The sequence below is a fragment of the Branchiostoma lanceolatum genome, chromosome 17 (genome assembly GCF_035083965.1).
Source record: "Branchiostoma lanceolatum isolate klBraLanc5 chromosome 17, klBraLanc5.hap2, whole genome shotgun sequence".
In the NCBI taxonomy this organism is placed as follows: Eukaryota; Metazoa; Chordata; class Leptocardii; order Amphioxiformes; family Branchiostomatidae; genus Branchiostoma; species Branchiostoma lanceolatum.
In genome coordinates this window covers 8669810-8690595 of record NC_089738.1, presented here as the reverse complement: position 1 = coordinate 8690595, position 20786 = coordinate 8669810, and the positions used below count along the sequence as shown (strand labels likewise).

At 41.1% G+C, this 20786-nt stretch overlaps 1 protein-coding gene across 3 annotated transcripts; it reads right to left on the bottom strand.

Moving 5' to 3' along the window:
* Window positions 1–587: 587 nt before the first annotated feature.
* LOC136422795 (plectin-like) lies at window positions 588–20616 on the bottom strand. Of its 3 annotated transcripts, none has more exons than XM_066410676.1 (25): window positions 20487–20616; window positions 18809–18983; window positions 18085–18294; window positions 17399–17516; window positions 16689–16884; window positions 16401–16436; window positions 16117–16197; window positions 15835–15951; window positions 15563–15661; window positions 14808–14963; window positions 14187–14279; window positions 11555–11668; window positions 10948–11043; window positions 10320–10516; window positions 6899–7070; window positions 6215–6379; window positions 5750–5858; window positions 4840–5326; window positions 4460–4550; window positions 3869–3950; window positions 3510–3592; window positions 2408–2990; window positions 1976–2099; window positions 1732–1831; window positions 588–1179 (listed from the first exon to the last, which is right to left on the bottom strand). In XM_066410676.1, exons 2-25 carry the CDS (start codon window positions 18960–18962, stop codon window positions 997–999), a joined length of 3846 nt encoding a protein of 1281 aa, XP_066266773.1. In that variant the 5' UTR covers window positions 18963–18983; window positions 20487–20616; the 3' UTR covers window positions 588–996. The 3 variants fall into 3 exon arrangements, with proteins under 3 accessions (XP_066266773.1, XP_066266772.1, XP_066266774.1); XM_066410675.1 differs by having other exon boundaries at window positions 1976–2102; window positions 20487–20615; XM_066410677.1 differs by lacking the exon at window positions 588–1179 and having other exon boundaries at window positions 1728–1831; window positions 1957–2102.
* Window positions 20617–20786: the final 170 nt, after the last annotated feature.

The following is a 20786-nucleotide window of genomic DNA, read 5'->3' as shown; positions in this document are numbered from 1 at the left end:
ATGTTTTTAATGACTGTAAGATAATGTTATAAACATACAAAACATGGCTGGCTAAGATATGGCAAACTTACACGTGTACCAAAGTTACGTTTTGCAAAGTACAGACAGGTTTCAATATCTACAAACAACATTATTTATACATGCCACGCATATAAGTAAACAAATAAACACTAACTAAAATCAGTAACTACAAAAAAAAGATTATTCAACAATCTCGGATTTTAAAAAAAATGCCTCAAGCATATTCAGGTTACAACTCTCTTATTAAAAACAGTAGAAACAAATATTTATAAAAAGGATCGCAAAATACTTTCCACTAGATAATATGTTCCACAGGTCAAAACATGACTAGCCTGGTTGCCAGACCACCGCGCTCCTGGCGCTAATCCTTCGGCCGGGGAAGCAACTCGCGCCGCCGCCACAGACAGCACACGGCCCACTAATTATCTCTCGCGCGGGGTGCTAGCGCGATAGATATCAGGGTTCGGCTGCCAAGCGCGCCCGGGTGCTAACTCTATCCCTACTACCAGGTCTTCCCCGGCCAAAAAGGCTTATCATCGCATCGCGCGAAAGGTCTGGTATCCAGGCTAAAACATGACCACTTCTGATCCCATTTTTATGCAAATATACGTCATTTTCTTTCTCCTTCCTTCACAACAAAATAATCTTAAACATCTTTAAAAAACTAAACTAAACAAAGACATGAGAAGTTGTTAACAGCATATACAAATAAGGATGTGCAAGTAACATTATCATCTCACACAGTATCTTACTCTATATCTAAGTCATTATTTCTTACACCTGTGGAGGTCTTTAAAATATTTTCAATCATAAAAAGAGTGTTAAAAGATTTAAAAATCTGTGGATTTACTTATTATAATCTTTCTTTTGGACCATTTTGACTAAAACTTTATCAGTGCTTTCCAATATTTGTCTTCAATGCCTCGAAAAAACAACAACAGAAGTATTCCCAACTTTGGTATATTCGCATCAGGTTCATCTCCAAGCTGAAGTTGACTTCTTGTCCGCTTTGTTTCCAGCAGCGACTTTCCTTTCTGGCTTCTTGGTCTGAGTGGGTTTCACGACTTGAGTCTTCCCAGCCTTTGCAGTTCTGGGAGGAACTTTGCTGGTAGATTGTGATTTGGCATTCTTGCTTTCCCCATCAAGATTATCAGTTTCCTGGGAGAGATAGAAGTGTGATATAAAGATGCGATAAAGATTGTGTTCTGAAGACACTTACTTGTATGTCTTATAACCATCAGTATGTATTCATTAGCATGTCTATGAAAGACATACAGCAAGGGTGGTCCGACTATTTACAGGAACACACCAGACTACATAGAATTAGAAAGGAGGGTGCAATCAACATAAATAACAGCATGCTCTGATGAAAGTCAGTAAATGACAACAAACATGGCAATGGGCTGGGATTTTTGTGATTTCTTGTTCCCATGGCCATATGTTACCTTATGCCAAAATACATGTATAGCACCATGCGATGTTTACTTGTCAAAGCAAACTGTATTTCACCCTCTTTCATGTGTATTCTGGTAAGTAGTCTAGCCTGAAATCCAGACCTATTATAGCTCCCGAGTCTCTCTCCGCAAATTTGTCTGGATTCCAGGCTAAAGTAGTCAGGGTGCCATGAGTGCAAACACCCTACACTTAGAAATATGGTTTCTACGTAGTCTATTTCTAGTTCCCTCACACTGTTCCTCTAAGTTGACTTACCCCTTGAGAACTTTGAGAAAAACTAGCGCTCAAACTGCGTTTCACTCTGCCAGGACCTCTCGATGAGGACAGGTCCGAGGTTTGTGTTGGATCAGCAAAACTGCAATGGAAAATATGAACATTCATCAAGAATCATAAGGTTATATATGATTGTATAATCTTCCTGAGGATCAAAAACACAGCAATAGCTCCTGTGAGCCACTGAGAAAATCTAGCTCTACTTACATGGGTAGTTACTACCTACCTAACATGATGTCCAGTCATGTTAGAGGTGAGATATCCTTGACCAGACCTGTTGGCATACATGTTCAGCAGCTCTTGCACCATGGCAGGGTCATTGGGCCACACCGGCTGATGTTGGGGCACAGCTTCTACATGCAAACGAAAAAAAAGTTGTTTTATCACACATTATTTGAAAATGTTTATCAAACCATTTCTACACACCGGTGTTGTTACCGGTGTGGCGCAACGGTTGGAGCGTTGGACTTAATGCCTCGGATTTAATGCTCGCCATGCCTCTTTCGGCTAATCTGTCGAAAAGTGTGCAAAAGAACAGACTACCGGATTTGGTTGCCGATGTGCCATTTGCCACCAAGAACCGTACAATTTTAAAAAAAATTGCCTGCGACGTGTGAAGCTGGTGTGTTACAGATGAACATTTAAAAGAATTTTTTACCTGATGATCCAAATGGGATCTCTCTTCCTGCCTGTTGAGACACACCCAGAGAAACCTTTGTTCTCTGAATAACAGGTGCTTGCTGCCCCTCCACTCTCTCTGTAGGCAGAACCCTTGTCACCACACTTGGACCGAACTGTCTATCTTTACTGGGTGTTCCTTTGTGGCTGTTGGACACTGGCAAGACTCTAGGACTGCTGGCCATCATAGGCGGATAGCTCTGAGAGACTCCAGAACCAACCTGTGTTGGTGGTAGCCTGCTTTTTATAATGGGGATGTTTGTAGACATAAGATTTTGACTGCTGGTGTTCAAATGAGCTCCAGTTTCTGCATGCACATCTCTCTGTATAGGCTGGTTGTCAGGCTGGAAGCTTGGCCCAGTTGTCCTGAGTTGGGTCAGCCAATCAGTGCTGAGAGGTGGACGGGTGTTGAGTGTAGGTGGCTGTTGTGGTTGCTGGGGGTCCAGGCTATCTTTGTCTGGTACACTGGGAACAAGACTATCTGGAGGCCCAGACACAGGCTGCTGGGGAATGTACCGGTTGGTGAACTGAAGGGAACTTGGAACAACTGCTTGAACGTCAACCTGGAAAACAAAATTGGTGCATTCTACAAATTAGTATGATTTTAGATTATGGAATCAAATTGTTCAGTATAAGACACATGATACTGTATAACTCTAGAAGCAATAAGAATAGAATACAGAGTCAAAGCCTTGTGCACTAAAAATGTCTGCTTCTGGTCCAGGTACAAATGTGTATTTCAGTCTTTAGTAGGGCTCTCTCTAGCATTCCTCCTTCTATGCTTGTACAGTCTTGCTGCTCTAGACCTACGTAAGTTTCAACCATTCTTCACAGACAAAAATCAAAACTTCTCACCATGATCATTAGGTTGTCAACATTGCCCAAAACTTTTGCAAAGTTAAGATGAATTGAAACCATTTGAAACTTGGCCACAAGTTATATCATTTAACCTTCAGTCTGCTAAGGTAGCCATTTGGCACTGACATTGTATTGGTTATGGGCTTATGCAGCAGGGAGAAGGTTAATAAAAATACGAGGAAGCAGCATTTTGAAAGGTAAAAATGCCAATATCGTGTAGTGACCTGTGGAGCCCTGGCAGATGTAGGAGGGGAAATCACAGTCTCTGGTGGGAGGAAGGCCAAACTGGACGGTCCTGTCTGCACATCTGTATGGAAAAATACAAACATTCAATCACACAAATCTTACAAAAGTTGGAAAATAGATAAATCATTAATTTTTGAGACATTATTTATATGGTATGCATATGGAGTAGAACTAAAAGGCTTTTGCATGTTTAAATAAACCTTATTTCAAGTGAAATCTATACTTAACCAAATTGGCCAGAAACATCATAGTGTAAATTTTCAAGCTTGACAATATGCAGTGATGGAAGATTATCAATGGACACGGTGAAGGGAAGACCATTATCAAAAGCCCTTACCTGTTTGACGTCTGTTTTCCTGTACGGGCCTGTCTTGACTGGGAAACACATCCACATATCCTCCTGGTGACTGCTGAAGGAGCTGGATACAGGGACATGAATGTCAACGTTATGCCAACATAAAATACTCAACATTTAGAGAAGAAGTTTCAAGTGAAAGCTCATCTGTGTTGGTTGAATCTATAGTTGTACTAGTATAGTATCATTTGAGCTTTGTGCCAACCCACTTTCAGTGCAGTGAATCAGACATCTGATGAAGGTCAGCGAGATTGACTGAAAATTCATGGTGAGTGTTTCCTTTGTGTTGGAACAAAGCTCAAATTATACAACTATAGAGGAGAAGTTTGTTTTATCTAGAATATTCTCTGTTGGTAGAAAATATATTGTGGAAATGCTGAACTTTCAATCCAACCCCCAAAGAAAAATCCCTCACCATGCAGTTTTCAGATTTGAGCTAACAGGGAAAGGAAAGAAATGACCAGCATTTTGATGTCACATGCTTCAAAACCTATGTTAAACTATATAGTATGTACGTCTAAATGGTGTGATTAGTTATATGAATATCATGAGTGAAAATGTTATCTAACTGACCAGTTCCACATAGTGTTGCAGTTCGGACTGTTTGGTCTCGTGGTGGTTGAACTTCTCCAGGAGTGGTTCATACTGACTCTCCACCATCCGCCTGGAACAGAAGGAAAATAAACTACATATAACTTTCTAACAGTGACATACTTGGTGCATATTACAGGTTTGTTTGCATGTTATACATAGTGAGTTGTTGTGCAGTATCTCAAGTATCATCTTCAGTGTTCCTGAGTCCTATAACACAGCAAAATCAAAATAAATTATAACAAATCATCACTCTTGGATTTAACAAACATAATATACAATGCATTTTTCAGCATGAAGTGATCGTGGAAGAGTGTACAGAACAGAATGACTTCAAGTTGAGTAAAGTTTGTATAACTAACCTTGTTGGTTCAGTTGACACGACGCTGGCCCCATCGTCAATGTCCTGCTCGGTGTACCCGAGTGTCTCAGCCACGATCGCCGACTCTGGGCTCCATGTAACATGTGTGTCAGGACCTGTCTCCACATGGGTGTATATAGTCCTGTCACTGGGCTGTCTCTCCCTTGGGGCAGTCGTGTGTCTGTGTACTTCTGCGGTGGCCTCTCTCTCCTCTGGCCCCATAATATCTCTGTGTACCTCTGCACTGGGCTGTCTCTCCTCTGGTCTAACGATATCTCTGAGCACATCTGCTGTGGGCCGTCTTTCCCCTTGGGCAGTGGTTTGTCTGTGTGCCTCTGCTGTGGGCTGTCTCTCTCCTGGTCCTACGATATCTCTGTATATTTCTGTTGTGGCCTGTCTAGATCTCTCCCCTTGTGGTACATTGTTAGCAGTCTGTGCAGCAAACACCTCAGGTTTTTCCTGTCTTTGAACAGTTAATCTTTCAGCACCTGAAATAAAACCAAACCATTTGGAGGTGAATGCCTACATCTCCCTTTCGTGATATATGTGGATAGCTGAAGGTGTTTTTCAGGATAGCTGAAGGTGTTCTTCAGTCATTACTCTTACATGTGTATCATAATCTCAAGAATTTATAGAGTGGACGTTATTGTAGTCGTCATTATCTAGGACATCATCCAATGGCAACTCCAGAAGCCTGGATCACCTTTTGCGACTTGTCCCTATCCTCCATTATACATATGGTAGTCTATTAGTTGGAAGTTACTCTGGTCACAGTCCATATCTAGCTCCATAATACCGCAAGACAAGAAAAATTACAAACACTGTAAAATTCCAAATGCAAATCATTTCTTGCTACGTCCTTCATAGACAACATTGTACTTCTTATGAACTACATCACAACATGTACTCACCAACAGATTCTAGGAGAGAGGAAAAGCCCCATTTCTGAATTTCATCTTGGTTGAGGTACCCAGAAGCCTCCACACCATCTTGTCTCACAGCTAGTGTTTCTGAATAATTCTGCAATGAAAGAAGATGCAAACATTATTATAACAACTTGCAGCTGGGACAAACACAACCCTTTTTAAGTCACACCTACATGTACAACACCAAAATACATAATTTTCTGTTGTCTGATAGCTGATGAAGACTGAGTGATTAGGTCACAATTTTTTTTGAGTTGGAAAACAGTTTATTTCTCATTGTGTATCTTACCAACTCTTTCTTGCATGACAGCATTTTCTGATTTCAACTCACATTCAACAATGATATAGTATTATTTTGACTGTCTGCTCCAATAACTTCTTGCAAAAGTCTGAGAACTGAGAAATTCAATTTTGCTTTGCATTTTTATCTTGGCATGACAGCTGTGTTACCTGTGTGCTCCATGGAACACTGTTTCCAGTGGTGTCCAGTATGCCAGGATGTCCACTGACAGAGAACATGGAGGGTCCAAGGCTCACACCTAGCCCTGATCGCGTTGTTCCTGCATTATTCACACTCTGTTGTGCACCAAGTCGAAATGTGCTGCTGACAAGGGGCTGCAACAACAACGAGTAAGAACCAACTTGTCAAAGATGATGCGATTTGCATATCACCCAACACCAATAATACTATCAGAACAAGTCTGACCAATCATGAATCAGAATTCATAATGTACTCCCCACAACATACCGTGATGCTTAAAGATTTTTGTTTGGAAAAAAAAAAGGGAAAGGTAGTCCCATAGCCTTTTTGAGGCTGTAGGGCAGTGAGTTGTTATACACTATATCTAGGGCATGGTATTGGAAGGTGGAGCCTAACCCTCTCCCTCCACTGCCTTTTACCTTCCCAACTGAAGTCAGGTACCCATTTCTACACCTGGACGTAGTGAGGAAAACTGTGTAAAGTGGCTTTCCCAAGGGCACAACATCAGTGGCATGTTAAGGGATTGGAAATCAGGAGCTCTAGGTTCTGGGCTGAACACTCTAACTGTTGCGTAAATACGACACCACTGTTTTTGGTTGTACATAATAATATAATGACAAACATGACTGTTGTGTTATGATTTGTAGTCATACCTCAGCAGAGCTGGACAGCCCATCTGACGTGACATCAGACAACAGTAACATGGCCTCCTTGACATGGGACTGAATCAGAGCCTGTAGTCTTGTCTTCATGACGTTTTTCTGGCTCTCCAGTTTGTTATTTTCACGACTCAGGGCAGACATCTTCTCTCTGGCCTCTGAAATCCTAGTAAAAACACATAAGCATAACACTATGTCCCTCTCCTTGGTGCTGACAGACATTCACACTAACACGGTCCCTCTCCTTGATGCTGATAGACATTCACACTAACACGGTCCCTCTCCTTGATGCTGATAGACATTCACACTAACACTGTCCCTCTCCTTGGTGCTGATAGACATTCACACTAACACTGTCCCTCTCGGTGCTGGTAGACTTCCAGACTTACACTGTCCCTCTCCTTGGTGCTGATAGACATTCACACTGACACTGTCCTTTTCCTTGGTGTTGATAGACATTCACACTGACAGTCCTTTTCCTTGGTGCTGATAGACATTCACACTGACACTGTCCCTTTCCTTGGTGCTGATAGACATTCACACTGACACTGTCCCTTTCCTTGGTGCTGACAGACATTCACACTAACACGGTCCCTCTCCTTGATGCTGATAGACATTCACACTAACACTGTCCCTCTCCTTGGTGCTGATAGACATTCACACTAACACTGTCCCTCTCGGTGCTGGTAGACTTCCAGACTTACACTGTCCCTCTCCTTGGTGCTGATAGACATTCACACTGACACTGTCCTTTTCCTTGGTGTTGATAGACATTCACACTGACAGTCCTTTTCCTTGGTGCTGATAGACATTCACACTGACACTGTCCCTTTCCTTGGTGCTGATAGACATTCACACTAACACGGTCCCTTTCCTTGGTGTTGATAGACATTCACACTGACACTGTCCCTTTCCTTGGTGCTGATAGACATTCACAATAACACTGTATCTTTCCTTGGTGCTGATAGACATTCACACTAACACTGTCCCTCTCGGTGCTGGTAGACTTCCAGACTTACACTGTCCCTCTCCTTGGTGCTGATAGACATTCACACTGACACTGTCCTTTTCCTTGGTGTTGATAGACATTCACACTGACAGTCCTTTTCCTTGGTGCTGATAGACATTCACACTGACACTGTCCCTTTCCTTGGTGCTGATAGACATTCACACTGACACTGTCCCTCTCCTTGGTGCTGATAGACATTCACACTAACACTGTCCCTCTCGGTGCTGGTAGACTTCCAGACTTACACTGTCCCTCTCCTTGGTGCTGATAGACATTCACACTGACACTGTCCTTTTCCTTGGTGTTGATAGACATTCACACTGACAGTCCTTTTCCTTGGTGCTGATAGACATTCACACTGACACTGTCCCTTTCCTTGGTGCTGATAGACATTCACACTGACACTGTCCCTTTCCTTGGTGCTGACAGACATTCACACTAACACGGTCCCTCTCCTTGATGCTGATAGACATTCACACTAACACTGTCCCTCTCCTTGGTGCTGATAGACATTCACACTAACACTGTCCCTCTCGGTGCTGGTAGACTTCCAGACTTACACTGTCCCTCTCCTTGGTGCTGATAGACATTCACACTGACACTGTCCTTTTCCTTGGTGTTGATAGACATTCACACTGACAGTCCTTTTCCTTGGTGCTGATAGACATTCACACTGACTCTGTCCCTTTCCTTGGTGCTGATAGACATTCACACTAACACTGTCCCTTTCCTTGGTGTTGATAGACATTCACACTGACACTGTCCCTCTCCTTGGTGCTGATAGACATTCACAATAACACTGTATCTTTCCTTGGTGCTGATAGACATTCACACTAACACTGTCCCTCTCGGTGCTGGTAGACTTCCAGACTTACACTGTCCCTCTCCTTGGTGCTGATAGACATTCACACTGACACTGTCCTTTTCCTTGGTGTTGATAGACATTCACACTGACAGTCCTTTTCCTTGGTGCTGATAGACATTCACACTGACTCTGTCCCTTTCCTTGGTGCTGATAGACATTCACACTAACACTGTCCCTTTCCTTGGTGTTGATAGACATTCACACTGACACTGTCCCTCTCCTTGGTGCTGATAGACATTCACAATAACACTGTATCTTTCCTTGGTGCTGATAGACATTCACACTGACACTGTCCCTTTCCTTGGTGTTCATAGACATTCACACTGACACTGTCCCTTTCCTTGGTGCTAATAGACATTCACAATAACACTGTATCTTTCCTTGGTGTTCATAGACATTCACACTGACACTGTCCCTTTCCTTGGTGCTGATAGACATTCACACTAACACTGTCCCTCTCGGTGCTGGTAGACTTCCAGACTTACACTGTCCCTCTCCTTGGTGCTGATAGACATTCACACTGACACTGTCCTTTTCCTTGGTGTTGATAGACATTCACACTGACAGTCCTTTTCCTTGGTGCTGATAGACATTCACACTGACACTGTCCCTTTCCTTGGTGCTGATAGACATTCACACTGACTCTGTCCCTTTCCTTGGTGCTGATAGACATTCACACTAACACTGTCCCTTTCCTTGGTGTTGATAGACATTCACACTGACACTGTCCCTCTCCTTGGTGCTGATAGACATTCACAATAACACTGTATCTTTCCTTGGTGCTGATAGACATTCACACTGACACTGTCCCTTTCCTTGGTGCTGATAGACATTCACAATAACACTGTATCTTTCCTTGGTGCTGATAGACATTCACACTGACACTGTCCCTTTCCTTGGTGTTCATAGACATTCACACTGACACTGTCCCTTTCCTTGGTGCTAATAGACATTCACAATAACACTGTATCTTTCCTTGGTGTTCATAGACATTCACACTGACACTGTCCCTTTCCTTGGTGCTGATAGACATTCACACTGACACTGTCCTTTTCCTTGGTGCTCATAGACATTCACACTGACACTGTCCCTTTCCTTGGTGCTCATAGACATTCACACTAACACTGTCCCTTCCCTTGGTTCAGAAAAGGAATAGGCATAATTTGACACAAGCAACTACGTTTGGGGTTAGGAATATAAAATCTGCATTAAAATATCAAAATCCTAAAAAAACAACACTTATGAAATATTTATTTCATTACTGAAGACATAGGCAGCTGTATTATCTATTAATGAATATAGAAAGAGAAATCAAAAGAGGTCAGAACAACTATGTCATGTCAAAATGTTTCCCTCAGTGCTAGCAATTTTGCAGTGGATCCACTCATTTCTTTACAAAGACTGGAGTTTGTACAGTTGAAAATTTTTTCAAGTCCAAATCTTTTTGTTCAAGAATTTACACTTTAAAATTTTTTCTCCATAAACACTTCTACCAATACGGATAAACTTGTTTGTTTGCTTGTTTGCGCTCTGGTGCGTACCTGTCGTCATAGTCTTGGCATGTTTCTCGAAGCTTGGTCTCCTTTTGCTCCAGCTCTTGGTCGAACTGTCTCATGTGTTTGTCCAGGTCCTGTCTGTGTCTGTCTGCCACCTCCTGAATCTGCCGTCTGTGCTGCTCCCTCAGCTTCTCCTCAGTCTGGGTCAGCTGTTCATGAGCCTCTGCAAGCTGCTGGCTCATCTGGAAAAAGATTTCACATTTAGTTATGACTATTACTACTGTAACGGTAAAATCTACTTAGTTTTGTGATGATTTCCTTTCCCAGTAGGAGAAAAAAAGGGAGGTTTTTGCAGTGTTTTGAATTTGCAGTACAGTAGTCATACATATTCGCAGTGACAGGGAGAGGTCCCTGCTAAAAGGCACAAATAAAACCAGCATGAAAATATTCACAATCTACAGGAAGTATTTTTTATGGATTCACATTGGTAGGAAAAATTGGTTCCCATTTCTATGGAAGACAGTCAGGGTATTGCAAAAGAATGAAACTTGTCAACTTTTTTAAAAATTCTAGACTTAAAAAAGGCTTAAGTAGAGTAGAAAACCTCAATAAGAAATGAGTATCACATTCAGACTAGGACGGGTAAAAAACTGTTTTGAGTATCTAGTGTTACCTTCCTCTCCTGTTCAGCCTGGTACTCTGCCTCCAGCTTACTCTGACTGGCCTCAAACTTGGCCTCCTGGAGACTCAACTCCATCTTCAAGTTCTCCTGTTGGAACAAGAACCATAAACTGTTACACAGCAATGCAGGCACACTCAGAAAATTTAGTTACTAAACCTGAACTGAATCGAGGGAGATCAAAAGATGATACAAAGTCCAAATCAATCTTTACTTCAGGGTCTATGCTGACAGTAGCAGCAGTTAGTAGTAGTGGTAGTATGCAAGGCAATTCCATTCCCATACAGTCAAAACTGCCCAAGAAGACCACTCAGGGGACCGATAAAATCCAGTTTGTGTGGACAGGTGGTCACTATATAGACCAGATTCTTAATACTTGTATCAATGGGGAAAATTATCTAAGGGACTACCAAGAGGAGGTCACATTGGCCAGGTTCTCCTTTTGTACTGTACAGTTGGTCACTTGTACAGATTTGATGGAATAAGGTTTTATTGGTTGTATTCTACAATATATTCCTGTATAGTGTCTCCACTAGAAGTATGGGCAGTTTGATTGAGACTACTATATTCTACAACCTTGGAAACACTAATTTGTGGATACCTTGTCTCTGTCGGCTGCACTGAGTTCCATCTTCAGCTGGCTGATTTCGTTGTGTGCGGAGGACAGAGCCTTCTGGTGTTCCTGGGCCTTCTGGGACTCAGCATGGACTGCAGCCTGGGGGACAGAGAAGGGATCCTTGAGGTACACTATTCTAAACAGTCATGGTGAACTGTAGTCCACTGTTTTTAAATACACTATATTTATGCTAACAGTATGATTCAACATGTTTACATCTAAAATTACACATGCACATGTAGTGTTCTATGATATATAGTCTACATCTATCCAATTTCAGGCTTAAGGTGGGGTACAGGCATGCGGCAGCACATTTTCAACAAAAATATCTAGACAAAATAACCATCTGATTTGTTAGCTGTATAGCCTATAGGTCTATTTTCATTATCTGGCATCATTTTCCTACATAGGTTATCAGTTTACCGCAAACTTCAAGGGCAAAGTTGCAGTTTCCAACGTCCTGACAGGGTGCCGATACCTTTTGGAACAGCCTGGCCAATCAGGGGCCCCCATTTCGGCTATTCCCTCCCTCCCTCTGGAGATCTTGATTCTCTGGCCTAGCTGTGAACACTGCTCTGACTGTCAGCAGCGTTCGAAATACCCGTCTGCAATCTGCAAATTGCATAAAGATTTTCAAGATTGCAGAAGAAAAATTAAACAATCTGCAATTTTGCAGAAGAAAAAAAATCAGACCCCGGATTCAATGGCTCTCAATTCAGGAGATTATATAGACCTACTAGTACTAAGCAAACTAGCGGCGCTGTATAAAATAAACTGAAATCCACAGCGCCGCGCGAGATGGCGGCGTTTTGGTGCATTCCAACTGCCTGGTGCTACTTGAGGTCATTTTTTTTCGGGGAGTTTCGACACTTTCCGTGATAACTTCGGGGACGAATCATGTAAGAAAATGTCAAATTCGTGCATTTCCGTCAACCCTCGCTAATCTTCGCGGTCACGATCTTGGGGTCGGCAAAAGTCTGGAAAACAATTCCCGGATGTTTCTAGCGTGAACAAGTATGTCCAAGTCGCAAACTGCTATTTCTTCAGAGCCCGAACTCGGGGCATGGGCGCGATGACAGAAGGAACGAAATGGTGGCCACTACATTAGCCCGTGGTCCTTGAAGCCCAGACGGCAGCGATGAAGTTGAGAAGTACTCGGATAGATATTGAGCACCGCCTTGTGTGGAAAAGGCGGAACATTTTCTCCTGTGCCGACGCAGTGGGGAGGGGGGCACCCACGTGTAAAATTAACATCGCCGGGCCGTCTCTGGAGTCTCCCCGAATGTCCGAAGTCGGAGTCCGATGTTTGAAACCGATAGCAATGTTTCAGATTTATACACAAAACTACACAGAGGCCAAGGTTTGCGTAAAGGCGTTTTATTTTAAATCTTACATTTTTTTCTCGGTTTTTGTCATGTTTTCTGTGGGCCGTGGCAGTGTCACAGGTCGTGCGATCTTATTCATTACTCATAATACGCATCACAACACGTATTTCTCGCAAGGATATAATTCCCTTGTCCTCCTTATCAAGCAGGCTGTTGAATTTGTTTTTAATTTTGATACAAATACTGAAATGATCAAAAGAATATTTGATTTGATTGATATTGAATAAATATACTTTTGCTGTTGCAATTTTTGCTATTAATTTGAATATTTTTCACACACATGCATGTTATTCCTCTTAAAAACTTTGCTAGTGATAATCAAAGATGGAGTGAGAAAATAAAGAATGACAGCAATGTTGCAAAACTCTAGATATAATGTAAGTTAGTAGGCATTATTAAGTTGAGAAGGTTGAAGTATGGAGGCATGCATGCCTCCATACTTCAACCTTCTCAACTTAATAATGCCTACTAATGTGTATTTGCAGAAAATATTTTCAAATTGCAGAAAAAAAAATTGACATTCTGCAATATTGCAGAACACTGAAAAAAAGTATTTCTACCACTGGTCAGATAGTGTGTTTGCAGAGGTTATTGACCCATATGTCACTGTTAGTACTTGCGTGATAGGGAAAAAAGCAAATAATGGTGATTTGGGGTCATTTTACGATTACTAAATGCCAATTTCATGAATACTACCCCTACAGCATGATTTTAAAGGCAAAAGTTTGAATAAACTGTATGTGATAGGGCAGAAAAAGAAATGCTGTTCTGAGGTTTACCACCTGAACTTGCCTCTCATGGGTGGCATAAGCATTTTGATACTTTGATAATGTGTGAGGGCCCACAGAAGGAGGTTCTCATTAAATTGTTGAAAAAATTTCACCAAAAATTAATTTAAAAAGATATCAGAAAAGGAGCCCGTGTATTGACCAATGGCATTATTATGCATCTGTCCCTAAAATATTAGCTTTGTACATTAGATCGTTAGCGAGGAAAAAACACTTTTGCAAAAAAGGGTGTGGCCCTGTAATTGTTGAAGACGTCATCATGACGTCATAAAAATTTGCATAAATTATTGTCTTGCACAGAGGTACTAGGAGAAAAAAAATCAAGAGCCACAAGAAACACTAAGTAGTATTTTCAAGACACCCAAGAAGTGCTTCCGCATGCCTGTCCCCCACCTTAAATTTATAAAAATTCTATTGTTTTTCAACAAAATACATTGTTATTACCTTTTCCTGATCCACCACTTCTTGGTGCTTTTCTGTCAGCACATCTAGTTGTTGGTGCAGTTCTTCTTCTCTAGCTCTCAAAGTACTCCTTTCCTACAAAAGAAAATAATTCACATACATCTAAATACATGTAAAATTTTCAAGGCTGACAAATAATGATTTATGATATGTTCTTTGCTATCCTCTTGACCAATTTGTCAATGTTCTCTGTGCTTTGTAAGTTTGGTGTCCAAAGAACGTGATTGTAAAAAATAAACAGTATCAGCTATCATTCCCTTTTATGTAGAAAATGGTTTCAAAGTTTCAAACAAACAAAAATTGAATAGAAAACATGCTGCTTTAATGATTCCATAGTGATGTCCCTGTGGCTCAACTGGTAGCGGCCTAACAGTTGAGCTCCTAGTTCCAATTAGTTGGGACTGCACTGTCTTTCTTAGGGGATGTAAAATGGGGGTCCTGTGTTCAACTTTAAGAAGATGCCTCAAGCATGTTAAAGAAGAGGGCTTTCAACCCCTCCCTGTAAAAATATCCGCTGCTACTGAAACAACAAGGAAAGTTGCTGATCTATGTGCCACTAGGCACTAGAAGCTTAGGGTCTGAACGAACGAATTGAATCTATACCGTTTCCAGTATCTGGTTGAAGTTCTCCACTTCCCTCTGTAGCTCCTCCCTCTGCTGTAACAGCTGGTCCCTCTCAGACTCCACTCTTATGGCTTTCTCCCTCTCTCCTTGAAGAAGGTCCAATGTCTTGGCTTTCTCCTCCTGCTGCTTTTGAAACTATCAATGAAAGTGGCTAACTTAGATGGGTAGAAGTAGGGTATAAAAGTATCTCATTGTCAACATTTGTGCATCCTAAAAGGTCTTCTCTTAAAAAAGAACATAACTAGTAGGCCTTTAGGCCACACCAATTCAATTTCTTGGTTAACGGATTTTTATTTTCCCCCCTTCTGTTTTCATGATTTTTTTTTTTAATAAATTTTTTTTTATTTTTTAAATCCGTTAACCAAGAAATTAAATTGGCGTGGCCTTAGGCTTCAAAATGTGAAAGTCATATTTGAGTCATAACACTTAAAACCTTAAGCACATTGAAGTAGCAGTTTGGCACCCCAGCATTCTCTATTAGTTATAGAGTTACTAGTAGGCAGCGGAAAAAGGGTTAAGACAGCTGTGATGTGAATCGTCTCAGTACCTTCAATATTCTAGAAGCAAAATCATATCTGCATCTTTCCTCCTAATCTCTAAATTAATATTCTGCACCCAATGCTGTAATCTGTACCTTAACAGCAACTTTTTTCTGATTAATATCATTATTAATGATTTTATTTTTTTAAATTTATAAACTTTTAAAAATATTTTCCATCTGCTGAAGTCCATACCTGAGCTACTTTCTCCTGTTCAGCCATGCTGGCTCTCTGCTGCTCTATGGCCAGCTGTTCCACAGCCTGGGCAAGGTCCTTCTCAAAGTTCATCAACACCTATATGGAAAACACAGGAGTTAGGAAACATATATTTGAATTAGCAAGGATAACTTATATTTGTACTACATGTACAAGGATTTACTGGTTATTTTATTTTGTTTTGGTTTGGTTTGTGTTACAGTATAATTCTAAATCAAAGTTGATGCAAATGTCTTTTTTCTGATGATCACCTCCTGTTGTCTGGAATGTCCCTTCTCTATGGCAAACTTCTCTTCTTTCAGCTTCCTGATCAGGTCAGTTTTCTCAGTGTCCTGTTTCTTCCAGCCCTCCACAACTTTAGCAAGGGTCTGTAAAATAGAATAAAAAACACTTTACGCTGTTGTTACCGTATCACTCTGTAGGGCTACTGTGTGTGTAGAACCTTCACAAATCACAGATTTCAAAGCAACATAAACCGACTCAATGTTTTATATTTCATAATCAATACTTAACACAGAATATGAGAGCCAAACCTTATCAAGTTGTTCAATCATGACATCCTTCTTCTTGTCTGTGGAGACAGCTACTGCTAATTGTTGCTGCAGTTCCAGAATCTGAAGGTGAAATTTGTCAAATGAATGATAATATTATTGACTACTTTAATAACTTAGCACATACCATGTATTGCAAGACAAATAGTAACTATGTCAGCCTGAAATTTACCTTAATGGGAACATTTAGGTTTCGATGTATCAAATCTGACTTTATAACATATCAAGTGAAAATTTTATTCAAAATCTCCCACATGAATGCCTACCTTGCTCTGGAGCTCTTGGATTTGCTGTTCACAGTGCTGAAAAATATTAACCTGCACTTATTCACAGCCCTAAACACCAACAACACACTAACAATTTGAAACACAAAAACTATTTCTCTTCCACGACGAGTCCTTATCAACAAATTAGCTTTGACATGAGAGAACATACCACAACTTCCACAAGCATGCAATATCATGTATAACATATCAGATATCACATCATATCAGAGCCCAGAAGAACAGCCTTAGTCCTCTAATGTCCTGATGCTGACTAGAATACTCTATTACCTTGCGTCGGAAACGTTCCCTCTCCACACTGTCGCGTAGTATCTGGTTCTCTACGTACAGCGACTCGGACCGACTGTTTCGCCGCTCTGACGCCAATTCCCCGTCCAGTCTGCTTGACCACTGGCCCCGTGCGGTATGCATTCCACTGTCCACTGACACAGGGGAGACATCTTGTGATACCAGGACTGGCTTAGCACTGAAACAAGATAGATACATCGTACATGTTATTTTTATGTACAAAGCTAATGTTTTTTAAGTATAAAATATATTACCGGTATTCCACTCATGCACTCATCAGCCAGTGGTCAAATAAGATAAATACATAACATTAACCTACTATTTGTATGTATAAAAATACATGTAATGTTTTTCAAGTTTAAAATACATTACTCTACTCATTCAGTCAGTCACTGAGTCAGTCATGATCAGTCAGTTACTCACTCACAGTCACTCACTTGCTCACTCACACAGTCACTCAGTCACTCACTCGCTTAGTCACTCACACATATTCAGTCGCTCACTTAGTCACTCACACATTCAGTCACTCAGTCACACAGTCACTCACACATTTAGTCAGTCACTCACACATTTAGTCAGTCACTCACAGTCACTCACACATTTAGTCAGTCACTCAAAGTCACTCACACATTCAGTCAGTCAGTCACTCACTTATAATTCACTACTGAAAACAGAACACACGGCTCCCTTACGTTAAGAGTTGTGTGGTTGTAGTGCTGCTGAATGACTCATCTAACTCTTTCCTGTCATGTCTGTCAGCTGTCAGCAGGGCGAGACCTAGACCTTCCGTTCGCTCAAAACTGTCTCTATCTGAGGGGACAAAAATGAATGTTTTGTATACCAGTAACACTCAGTGTACAATAGTACCTCTACCCTATAGTCAGACTGTCTACAAAAATATCTAGGTGCACTGATGCACCCACAGTCACAGCTTCAATTTTGGGTGCACACAGGTGCACATGCACCCACTATTTTGAGCCCTGACAAGGGTAAACATATACTAGTAATATAATTGTGTGGATCGACTATAGTCATTACTGGTAGGACACATAGGGACAAGGAGGTTTAACAGGGATAGCAACATATTGGAACAAAAACCAAACTTGGGTCAAATCGTAACAGACTGACCAGAATGTACAGTCAAAACTGTTAAAGAAGACCTCTCAGAAGACTGAAAAAATCTGGTTTTATGCAGACAGGTGGTCACAATAGTCAAAGGAATCCTAATGCTTGAGTCAATGGGAATGATTATGCAAGGGGCCACCAAAAGTGGTCACATTGGGTAGGAGGTCCTTATGTAGAGGTGGTCACTTATACAAGTTTGACTGTAATCACATTGACTACAACTTGACTGCACAATCCTATATGTAAAACTAACCTGCCATAGCCTGGCCCAACTTCAGCATGTTCTGTAGACTGTTCCTCACCCCTTCCATCTCTCTGATGAAAGTGGTGGGAGTTTCGGATGAAGACAGGAATGACTCTACATGTGGGTAGCGCGCAGACTGACTGGTGGCTGTGGACACCACAGTGACAGTGGGACTCAGACTCAGACCAGTGTTTGTGGTGATGGGGCTCAGACTCTCAGCTGTGAACACATACAAATTACAATACATGATGATATCGGATGAAATATGATATAGGATGAAAAAACAACTTGACACTGCAAGTAAAATATGAATGTATTTACCAGGGAAACAGGGGGTCCTTTGGGCGTCCAGCTGCAAAAGTGGGCTTCTAAGTTCTAATTTCATTTCTTATTTTTATTGTAGGGCATCCAAAAGACGCACCGATGCATAGCTAGCCAATACCCTGATTGCAACATAGATTACATGCTATATTGGTGGCAATCTTTTCCGAAAAATGTTACAAACTTTCAACTTGCAAGACAGAAAACAGATGGTACAGTCAAAACAGCCCAAGAAAACCACCCAGGGGACTGACAAAATCTGGTCTACGTGATCAGGTGGTCACTATAGTATTGATGTGTGTCAATGGAAAAAAATTATCTAAGGGACCACCAAATGGTGTTCACATTGGCCAGGTGGTCCTTATGTAAAGGTGGTCACTAGTACAAGTTTTCCTATCATTATAGTATGTACCTGCACGTTGTTGTTGTTTTCTCCCATGTTGTTGTTGTTGTTGTTGTTGTGCGGGGCTGCTGAAGTGATGAGGAGCAGCAGGAGAGCTGGGTACACTACTGAGAGGCCCCACTCCGCTCATCATGTCATCATCATCAACAGACAACGCTGCCATCTCTGATTCTGTTAGATTATCCTGAAACAAAGAATACAAAAAAATGACAATTTAGTAGTGGCGCTGTGGCTCAATTTGTTGCAATCCATTGGGCCATTCCAAAAAAATAGAAATAGAGGGGGTGGATGACATACAGTAGGTATAGGACTGGACTCACTCTGATATATATTAGCACAGTAGCACTAGTATACGTAGTAGCTAGGACTTAGTGGGTTTGAAATCCGTAGGACTCTAGGACTTAGGGGGATGAAGTAGTCAGGACTCAAGGACTCAGGATTTAGGGGTCGTCGCCCCTCTATGTTTTTGTTTTTTTGGAATGGCCCATTTGCAATCTTGTCAATGGGTTAGGTGGTTTCACCATAATAAAGCTAATTAATGTTCGTGGCATATCAATTCTTGTTCGTGGTTATAAACCTGCTGTTCAACTGATCTTGCTCACAGTCACTGACGAAAAGTAGTGGATAGAGCTGTGTACCTAAATAAATTTTAGGTACAGGTACAGGTACAGATACACGGGTTTAGGTACAGGTCCGGACCTGAACCTGTACCTAAACTACTTGTTTGGAAAATGCTAGATTTTCAATAAGGATAAAAGCATGTTTGAACTGGTAAAAACATAATATTTGATTGTGCTAGGTATTATTTTTATGAAAACACAGATGAAAATTTGACTCCAGCCATGCAAATGTGTTTTCTGTGCTTTAGAGTCCCTTTAGAGCACTGCCACGGTAATTTCATAGTGATTTTATCTGTCAAAGTGGCCATCCCCTGAGTTAGGTCCAGTACCCAATACAGCAGGGTCAGGTATTTTGGACCTGTACCTAATTGATTGTACCCGGTACTGTATCGGTACAGTGTACCGGTACACAGCTCTAGTAGTGGATGCTACTTGAAACGTCTGACCGTTTCCAAAATCATATCCATCCAGTTGTTTGAGTAATTGCTTTTTGGCGTAATTAATCTCATTAGCAAGATATATGGCTTCCATTTGTGCTTGAGTCCTTTGTACTGCTCCCTACAATACAAGTTATGGTTACCTATTCTCCAAGCAGAGGCTTCGATCGAGAGGGGTAGTTTTGTCCGGGATTTTAACGTTCCTCTAGAGGAGAGGAACGTTAAAATCCCGGACAAAACTACCCCTCTCGATCGAAGCCTCTGCTTGGAGAATAATGGTTACTTAGTTATGGTCTGTTATGATTACTTGGTTAGTTATGGTTACTTAGGGTAACACAGTTGAAAAAAGCGAAAGGACGTTACAAAAACAAACTCAAGTCAGATATCTACAAATTGGAGAAACGAAAGAAGAAAACAATTTCTTTCTGACAGCCGGTACTCAGAATGAAGTGCTACCGTTGCGGGTTTTTTTTTCATACAGTTTTTCCAAATTTGTTATGTTCCCGTTGAATTTTAGCGAAGCATACCTTAGTCCACCCCCCTCCCCAACTAAACACTGAAAACCTTGCGCGATTTAGACGTAATTACTGAGTTGCTGATACTTTTTAGCGAACGTGGAATATTTCTTACCTTACAACGGCTTCTTCGGGACACTTTGCCTTGAAAAATATATGAAAAATGCCATCTAACAAAACTACAGACGACTTGTTGTTTTGTTTTGACACCAAGCGGGCAAAATTTGAACCGTCCTCGATCGGTTCCTTATTTGCATAACGTCGTTCCCAGACTGCTCAAATCTTGCTTCACATATATATCATTAATGTACAGAGATTTTGAAAAATTTACTACATCATTACTTAGTTCTACGTATCAAACTTATAAAAAGTATACTTTACTTTTCTATTTTCTGCTCAAATTCATACATTAACA

Excerpts from the sequence above, each read along its gene's own strand:
- LOC136422795 (XM_066410675.1), bottom strand. The coding sequence starts at position 18,962 with ATGGCAGCGTTGTCTGTTGATGATGATGACATGATGAGCGGAGTGGGG. Across the intron at positions 3,951-4,459 it reads TGCAACACTATGTGGAACTG|CTCCTTCAGCAGTCACCAGG; the intron begins GTCAGTTAGATA and ends CCCTGTATCCAG. Across the intron at positions 3,593-3,868 it reads GGAAAACAGACGTCAAACAG|ATGTGCAGACAGGACCGTCC; the intron begins GTAAGGGCTTTT and ends TTTTCCATACAG.